Below are 10,000 nucleotides of genomic sequence, written 5' to 3' on the forward strand. Positions count from 1 at the left end.
CACCGCCTGCTTTGTCCCTTCTGCGTCGCCCTGGTGATAACGCAGCCGTGCCGTGGTGATGATTGCCGGGCAGACTTCACACAAAGAGATGCGAGCAATGATACAGACTTCTCAGTATTAGGGATAGGTGAGAGGTTGGTTTAATTCGTGTTCAAAACGTTTCATGGTTCCAACTGCCTAGCAACACACACAGAGAGAGAGAGAGAGAGAGAGAGAGAGAGAGAGAGAGAGAGATTGTTGCGAAGTTATTCATGTTTCAGGACAGCATCAAACACGTGTTCTAGTTATACATTCACCGTACAATACATAATAATAAAACAATTAATAACCCCTTAACCTGATACACCGTTTCTTAATTCACTTTACGGTTTTTCCGCTACTTTATCACAAATACCTTAAATACAGCAGGACCATCGAGACTCTCCAACGCTAGAGAACAAAGGAATCTTCCCCTCATACTCCTGTGGACGGGAAGGCTTAAATCATATATTTCAAAGCTATTTTGGGAAACTGTCCTTCACTGTCGTTATGGTGAAATATTAATCTTTATCAGCCTCGGCCTGTAAGACGCTACTGAACTCAATGACTCCTACAATCTTCATAGTTCATTTGTAAACTGTCTCTATATTTATTCCAATTTATCTCAGCGAAACTTTCCATTTGTCCATCTCGTTCTGTCTGCCTTTTCTGATCATTCTTGGGTTCTCATTCTCTTTATTTTTGTTCTTCTATCAAATGCTTGTATCTACGTGGCGTATTCTGCTCCCACCTCCATTTTTTTTCTTACAAGTTATTAATACAAGACGTGTGATGTGATCCTTTCAACACTCCCTTTCAAGATCAAAGGAGAGAGAGAGAGAGAGAGAGAGAGAGAGAGAGAGAGAGAGAGAGAGAGAGAGCAATACTGCCGCCACTACCGGTCATCAGTTGTAGTAGTATTTCAGAGAAAAGCGGAGGTATAGTGATATCATTAAAATATCTAAAATACTTTGAATAAAAATATACACATTCTAGGAAACCACACCGCTGTGGTCTCATTTCCTATGAAAAGAAACAATAAGATGATGTTCCGTTCTAAGAAAAAAATTTATAACTTTTAACAAAAAAATACATCCCAGAAAAATTATACACCACTCCTGTGGCTTAGTTTCCTGTTAAGACTGAAATTTGAAAACAACAGTAACAGCAACAAAAACAAAAACAACAGCAATGTTATCGACTTCTTGAAGTGAATAGTTCCTCCCTCCCCCTCTAGTGTACCATGAGTCACAGCACAAACTGTGTGAAGTACTAAAGCAGGTGTCGTAAATCTTGCCTTTGGCGTATATCTACATAATTGTACCATAATCAACGAGTTACCACGTCCACACAGTTCCATTATCTGACACGAGCAGCTGTTTGATTCTCACGCCATGAGGACGCCTGTCACCGTTACAATTCATGACCTCATATCCCATGCGTGCTACCCCTTTGTTGTGTGTCTGTGCACAAACATGAGTAAACATTACTTCCTAGATGAACCTAAATAAGATTTTAGGGCAAGCCCGCCACTCACAGCTGGCTGGCTCAGGCAGCAGCACTGTTACGTGACTTCCACACAGCGCGGGAGGCCTGGCTGTGGCTGGGGGCTCGGGAGATTTTTTCCAAAACACCAATTAAAGGACAGTGATGCTATACCAGCATAAACTGGATATTCCAGATAAGATAGGCCAATGAATTAAAAGGAAAGCTTATCATCTCCAATAATGACTAAAAGGGTTTAGATCTATGGCAGATAACAGATGACCACAAACACTACCACCACCGGCACCGCAGGAAAGCGATGTGGCAGCACTGGGCGGATCTTTGCTTATCTCCCCGCTATCGTTCAGATCTCTAGCACTGACATCCCCCTCCTGCCTTCATTCATTTGGCCCTTACAGCAGCGATACAGATGCATTACGACCCTGAACTCTTCCTTCTAGGATGACGTCACTGCTGGCAGGTGACTCATTCACTTGACGTCAATGCTGCCGAACAAAAACTGGTATATAACCTATGTTTTCATTTATAAATATTTTTTCATCATGACCAAGAGAGGACAAGTTCCTTTCTATTTGCGAGGAAATCGCGCGAAACAGCCACGATCGCTCAGCGCTTGTCAATGTTGTAGTCAAGTTGCACCATGTTGCGTCAGATTGTGGAGGAGGAGGAGGAGGCGGCGGTGTGGGGGGAGTAGTGGTGGTGGTGGCGTGAGACCGAAGTGGCGCCAAGCTGACCGGGACAAGGCGACGATGTAAGGTTAAAGGTTCCATCTCCGGAAAAGGCATCTAATGTAATCTCTCTCTCTCTCTCTCTCTCTCTCTCTCTCTCTCTCTCAGATACGTTTCATGACGAGAAACCACACTATCATAATGTCTGAGGTCAGCTCGTGGGTCACGACCTCAATGTTATGGCATCAACCTGCAATAAACACATGCAAAGTGACTGTCAGCTGGTGTATACTACCAGTTAACAAACATTTATTTGGCCAACCAGTATTGCAGGTAGTATAACATCCGTGTGTGTGTGTGTGTGTGTGTGTGTACGCATTCATACAGCTTCCTCAATTCCCGGAACACCACACGCACACACGCACACACACAAGCATGTCAATATTGATGTCTAGAGGTGCTGACAACCCCTAAAAGAGGCTGACACTCCTCCCCAGCAGCGGATAGCGAGTGCCTGACAGTCTCGTGACACCCACACCCACCTGCAGGCCACGGGCGGCTTGGACTTCAGGGTATAGAAACCATTGCCATCTCCACCCTCTCTCAGGATCGCCTCCAGGTCTCCTTCGTCCAACTCCACCACGTCGAAGCCCATGTGGATGCCTGAATCTGGGGCCGACATGGCTAGGCACGACACACCACTGTTGCTACACGAGAGGCTCACAAAAGGGACACGAACGGCGACATCCACCCAACACTAGCGCCGCTGACAACTGGTCTCTGATTCACTGACTCACTCCATCCCACAGTGGCGCGTTACCGTCTTGCCGCTACGTTTTGTATCTCCTTTTATTTATCTACCGCTAAGGAAATTATGCTTACAGACTTTTCGCATATGAATGTTTGGGTTTACTCGTTTTTTTTCTATTGTGTACTTATTAAGGACATTTAAGAGTTATATATCATTCTTTCCCTCGTAAAATGCTCCATGACGTCATCAGCGGAGCGCGTCATTTGTATTCACTATTCAGCAAGCTTTTTCTTCTTCAAAGCAAATTAATCATTTGTTTCGCTTTGTCATCAAATAATTGTAGTTTGCTGATGGTATCACTGGCATTTTGTAATGTCAATATCTTTGGTAAGATACAATTTGGTTTACGCGTGAAAACCATAAGGCACCAAATACAATAACTGTATAAACCCATTTCTCCATGGAATAAACATAACAGTAAATTAACATAAAAAGGTATATCTTGAAAAATTGAAACGATAGTGTTTACTGACACTTCCCCTGACATAATATTAGCCTTGTATTATTCTACTAATCAGTCAACAATTAATACTTTTCTTTGTGGGGGACCGGTAAGGGCACATTACATAACGCAGTAATAGGGTTATACTTTCCACACCTGAATGCATAAAATGTACAGAATACGCAAATAAATCATCCAAACATCCACAAAGGGAACATTTAACCTGAATCTGCTTCTGAAACTAATCCCTCATAGATTGTATATAGACTCCAAGTACCTATGGGATGAAGTGGATGTAGGTACATTATTTATAGATTTGACGCTTCTTTGTGAAGTTTTTTTTTTTTTTTTATGTCAATTCAAGTGAGTCACCTGTGGAGGAGGGTTCAAACCACTAAACTTTTCAAAGGCAGCACGCGATCCAAGACTCGGACTGTACCTTGACACACGGTCTAGATACTAGTAGATAGTACTTACTAGACCGTGCCCTGACCAATGACGATACATATACTCTTAGATCAGTATTTCCCAAACTGGGGAAAATTACTTTGGGAAAAATTTGAAGTTACAAAGGGAAAAAAGAGTTGAGGGGAGAGTGGGGTCATGATATAGCACACATAAGTGGGGAAATATCGATGATTGAAGTGGACGCAGATGGGGGACGACAAAAAAAAGTTTAGGAGCCCGCAAATGAATAAAAGTACCACATATTGAACAAATCGAGGCAGTGCAACCCCATTAGTTATGTTGTCTTGACCATGACATACCCTTGATATCTCAGACCAAATCTTTGAATCAGGCATCCACACAATGACAATGTTTACTAAGAGAAGCTCTTTCATCTTTTGACTGCTAATTAGCACACCTTTCCTTGACTACTAATCATTCTGGGACATCTTTACTTGTCCTACAGCCACCTCCAATCCTTACACTAGTCACAAATTACATCTATTCTTTAATCCCATTTTTCTTATGGATTCTTCTTGAGATCTCTGGGTTTACTTCTGGTAGTGATAACTTTCACTTCACAGTAAAAAGATTAATTTCCTTGAGGCAATTTTAGGTAACAGCAGCAGTTAATCCACATCACTTTATTTTGCTTTTACCTTTCTATCGCAGGCTTGCCAATATTAACTTAACGAAGGCTGATGTTCTGTAAGCCACATTTATACCCATTACTGCTTGGTATATCTCTTCAGGTGGATCCACTGAACATTGTAACTTTGTTATCCTCAACACCCCATCCCCATTTACAGTACATGGCAGGGCAGCAAGGAATACGATAAGAAAAGAATACTTTGTTTACATTTTTATTCTTTATTCTGTTACAACCTTCCTTTTTTTCTTATTTTAACATTTTTTACTGATTCCCTGAATTTGTATTTTTTATTCTTTAACAATTTTTTTCACCTGTTTTTTGCTTATCATTTTTTTAAGATGGTCTTGGCCAGGCAAGGCAGTCACAGACAAGCAGAAGGGTTCATTCCTTGTTTAATTGAGTCAGGAGTGTCACAACACTTTTATGAGGCATGAAGTCAACATCAACACAGCAAGGATTGACAGAAGAAAGTTAAAAGAAACATACATAAAAAATAAAAATTGCAGCATTTGGCAGGACCATAATTTCCAAACTTTGAGGAAAGGGAAAAGAAAAAAAAATCCTATAAAGTGTAATGCAGGATTGAAACAAGGACAACACCCATCATAAGATAGCTAATCATAAAACAACCAAGACTGCCTAAGCTGAGTAATGCAAAAGCAAGCCAAACAAATACAAGTAAAGACTAAATGTTCGATTAATGCAACTCTTTCAAGATGAAGCATTTATAAGGATGACATTCCCAAAGGAGGAAGTTAGCTGCAGCTCACATGCACGCACACACACACACACACACACACACACACACACACACACACACACACACACACACACACACACACATGCGAAATGCACACACAGACACACATCTCAAATCTACAAAAGTTCTTTAGTGATATCTTTGATGCAATAATTCACTACACTGTTTCTGTATTCCTTCTGGGACATATCAGTATCAGATGACATCTCAACCTTGTGTGGTATTTAAGCTATTTGAGATTAAAGCTGAATAAACCTTTAGTCATTGAGAATCATTCATGCATGGCATTAAATTAACATAATCATATAAACAAATTACTATAAGCACAAAGAGTGCAAGGCAGCACACTGATTGACACTCTCAAGCTCAGATAAATGGGGAGGGTAAGCATTAGAAAGACCTGTCTGCCCATAAAACAAGCCAAAATTATGATAAGCCAAACTCAAGCAGCAGGATGTGAAGTAACATGGCTGGCAATAGGAGACGGACACAGACAGAGGAGGCTCATCATCAAAAGCAATTCCGTATGATGAGCTACTAAAGCCATCAGAGAAAATAGAAAATAAAAACACATTCTACAGAATCTTATCAATTGTGACTCTCCTGAACTCATTGCATCTTATAAATAATCCAACTAAATATTGAAATTAATGCTACACTCTTATTTGCAAAAAGAAGAGGGGAAAAAAAAAAAAATGAATGAGCAATAAGTGTTACTGTGACTGCCTTTGTTGAGATGGTGCTGAAAAGGAAGGATTAGGACATCTTACCGCTGGAGCAGCTGGTCGCCCAGTCTGGCTCACCTGCAGCAGACTTGTGTGGCCACCATTCTAACATTTCCTAAAAAGCCTCAACTGTTACCTAAGGATAGTCTGTCTGTGATCCCCAAATTATCCAAGTTTAAATTTTGAGTTTTTTTTTTTTTTTGCTTTTTGTCTTTTTTTGTTGTTCAGCCAATAATACTGAGCTTTGCATGTGGCGTTGGCTGGTAGTACAGTCATCCAGGGTGGAGAAGGATGTGTGAGGGAGGGAGGAGGGAGGAGGTTAGGTCTCTTGCCAATGGTCATGCCTCTCTAATCAGCTACATGCTCACTCTTTTACCCACACACACACACACACACACACACACACTCTCTCTCTCTCTCTCTCTCTCTCACACACACACACACACACACGCACACACATGCACGCACACACACACACACACACACACACACACACACACACACACACACACACACACACACACACACACACACACACACACACTGCTATATAAAAATAAGCCCTATCCTTGTCACGTAACTTCCCACCACAAAACTCTGAGGCCTAAACTAAAATGTCCTGGATATGTGGTGCTAACCATCAACACTACTATAATTGTGTAGAAGAAACTAGATCAATTATAAAACAGATATGAATTGTTAAAAATAATAAATATGTAATTATAAAAATGAATCGGAAGTTTTCACAATACTTCCTCCATCACCACATGATTACCACCTCCACCTGCCTCACACTCCCTCTCTCTCACTCCCTCTCCCTGCCTGCCTCCGGTCACTTAATATGGACTGTAGTAGAACCTCCGGCCCCTGAAATGACAAGTGAGGTGAAATGTTTGTCTCAGAGATGGTACTGTTGCACTCAATCCCAAAACAGAGTGAAGGCATCTGATAACTCATCCTGCATTGCTAACACACCAACAATTAACTAGATATATCATAAAAACATTGAAATATCACACACATACATGGGATTCTTTGGAAACACACATCTTAGCTAAAGCATAAGCCTACATTAAAGACCAATGTTAAATCATTGCAGATGTATATTTAAATACTTGCTTTACTTTCTTTTATGAAATAAGTATTTATAGCAAGCTTATATATCTTTAGCCATTCTACTGCTGATTTTAAGCAAAGTACATGATTGTCTCACTAACTTCCTTTGCAAGGAATATTGGCCAGATATATAAATATATACATAATGTATTAAGGAGTTAAAATAGTGATAGTTTTATCATTCTATTTGCATAGGTAAATCAATCTGAATCAATGGTCATAGGATATTGGTTCGTCTAATTTTTCCTCCTTTGTTACCTTTAAAACATGGAAGAAGAGAGTAATGAAAATAACTATCATTCAAGTAAATAAATACTAATATATTAACTTGTTATCTTATTGTGTGTGGTGGCTGCTATCAATTGCAATGGAAGTCAACAAAACTGTTGGAAGGATGTGCTGGTCAACTTTCTTCCTGTTTTATGAAAATTTCTTTATCTGTGCTTAGGAAAATAATCACAGAACTTGTTTACTTATATTTTCATAACAAGCAACTCATCCTTACATTGGCCACTCTTGCGTATGTGAGCATATAATAATCATTGCTCAATGGAGTGTAGTGTCATCTTTTGCCAGCTCATTATGCAGTGCAATTTCACGAACATAATAACCTGTATCACATACAAGAGTAAACAGATTGTAAGGAATCATGAGTGCTACAATATTGTTGAATATCGGATGACAAAAGACACTTGATGCAGTTGACATTCACCAATCTTCTCATCATATGAAACCAAGCACCAACAAATACAATGAATATATATATATATATATATATATATATATATATATATATATATATATATATATATATATATATATATATAAATTTTTTTTTTTCCCTCCTGGTCTCATTAAATAAGATGACTGGTGTCAGCCTCATAACATTTCCTCACCACTCTCTCTCTCTCTCTCTCTCTCTCTCTCTCTCTCTCTCTCTCTCTCTCCCTGTTCATCCTGTGCAAAACACTTCACTGTAGCACTTGTGACACATTCCAATCTGTTTTGCTCTACATCCAGTTGTTTGTATACAGGTAAGGATAACTGACTCATGTGAGCTGTAGCTAACAACACTCCTCCAAAAAACTAGTCATCTGCACTCACACTCAAGCAATGTCCAGTCTATTGATGAGTTGCCTGATGTGAAAAAAATACTACTTTCCTAAAGATGATTGAGAAGGTTGGTTGAGAAAAGAAGAATCCCACTCAACAAAGCCCATCAACAACTCCCTAAACTTTAAACGCATCATGAATGAATTTCAATATTAAATCATGCTTCACTGCAGCTTTTAATTAAGTCCTTAACACTGAACAACAGCCAGTAAACCAAAGAGGGTCTGGGATATCTGGGATTAGTATTACTTTTATACAGATACGAGAAAGAAGCTTTTGTACATTAATCCAAATCAATTTTCATTTAAGTTCATGGAAGTAGAAAGGAATATTATATATATATATATATATATATATATATATATATATATATATATATATATATATATATATATATATATATCCCATAGCTAATACTAAAAAAAACTATTATTGTGATTTCAGTCTATCTATAAGAATATCAAAACATGGTTATAAATTCTTAATGAAACCTAAGTGATCATTACACCTATATACTACAGAAGGCTATGTAATATAAAGCTAAATGGTAATAGAAGATAATTATCTGAGTTATTATCAATATTTTATAAGCATGAGCAAGGAGATAAAAACTAATGCAAGAGAAGAATACTAAAACATTGAGAAAACACTATCAGTGATAATCTGTAAAAAAATCTTCAGTGTCACTTGAACTGAAAAAGGACCAAGTGGGAACAGAGTTCATATCACAATGCCAAATAGTGCAGGAAATACATGATATATGAAAGAATGTGAACAGAAATACACTTGATAGACATACTAAACATAAAAAAAAGCAGGAATTTAGATTTTGTTGATAGGATATACAATGTCAAAGGATGAAATATCCAGCTTGTGTAAAGAAAAAAATGGATGAGAAACTTGTTCCTGTCCTGCAGTCCAGTTTATTGTACCATTTGACTGAAAACTTAAAGAGGGTTGATCCTCCTAACTTTAATGTTCTAGGTATTGGCATCAAATCCACAAATGTAGAACTAAAACTCTTTGAATCCTTCCTGATTTAATGTCATAGTTGCTCAGACATGAGATGTAATACAGTGAGAATTAATAAGTACACATCACAGACGACCACCACTACGACATTACAGACCAGGTGCTGCCTTCAAGCTGGTCACAAGAAGGCAACTCTCTCGCTTTATCTTTCTGAGCCCATCTTTCTACCTGTAATGTTTTTTTTATATCTTTTACATGTATGTAATCTCATTTGTATATTCTCAAACGAAATTCTGAGGTAATGGGATACAAAGGGTCATCCATTACTTTTATGAAACCTATTATGAGTCAGAAATAATTTATCATCGATCAAACAAACAAACAACACCTTGAACAGCTTTCACTGTATGTGAGCAAATATTGTCGGGTTTAAAGAATTTTTATGCTGTCAGTAGATACTAAAGTACTGGAGTTGCAGTGAAGCATGGTTTTGATACATTATGTACTAGTAGTTAACTGTGGTAGATTCTATATATTGACATCGCTCAGTCAGATAGCACCAGATAAGCATTTCTTTGTTTCCATGAACAAAAGGAGCATACCTTTCTTAGAGCATGGAGAATATTCAGCTAAGCTTAGCACACACAAGTATGATTATATGGTGCATACAATAGTACCCAGACATCAACTAAGAGAAATTTTTTTAGCTAACTCTGTAAATGTTATAGTTGCCATTGGAGCTTCAGAGGCTTTTCTTATTATTAACGCTG

General features: G+C 38.5%; 1 protein-coding gene across 2 annotated transcripts in view; it reads right to left on the minus strand.

Annotated features, from left to right (window-relative positions):
- Positions 1-4,808: 4,808 nt before the first annotated feature.
- LOC123504650 (polyadenylate-binding protein 2-like) overlaps positions 4,809-10,000 on the minus strand; it is a 28,862-nt gene continuing 23,670 nt past the window's right edge. Inside the window, exon 6 of one of the 2 annotated variants that reach the window (XM_045255380.1) lies at positions 4,809-6,896. In XM_045255380.1, the coding sequence (XP_045111315.1) occupies positions 6,866-6,896 (31 nt within the window). In that variant the 3' untranslated portion in view covers positions 4,809-6,865. Of the gene's footprint in view, positions 6,897-9,284; positions 9,459-10,000 lie in introns of those variants that run through there. The other variant, XM_045255382.1, reaches the window with a different exon arrangement.

Source organism: Portunus trituberculatus, chromosome 16, assembly GCF_017591435.1.
Source record: "Portunus trituberculatus isolate SZX2019 chromosome 16, ASM1759143v1, whole genome shotgun sequence".
In the NCBI taxonomy this organism is placed as follows: domain Eukaryota; kingdom Metazoa; phylum Arthropoda; class Malacostraca; order Decapoda; family Portunidae; genus Portunus; species Portunus trituberculatus.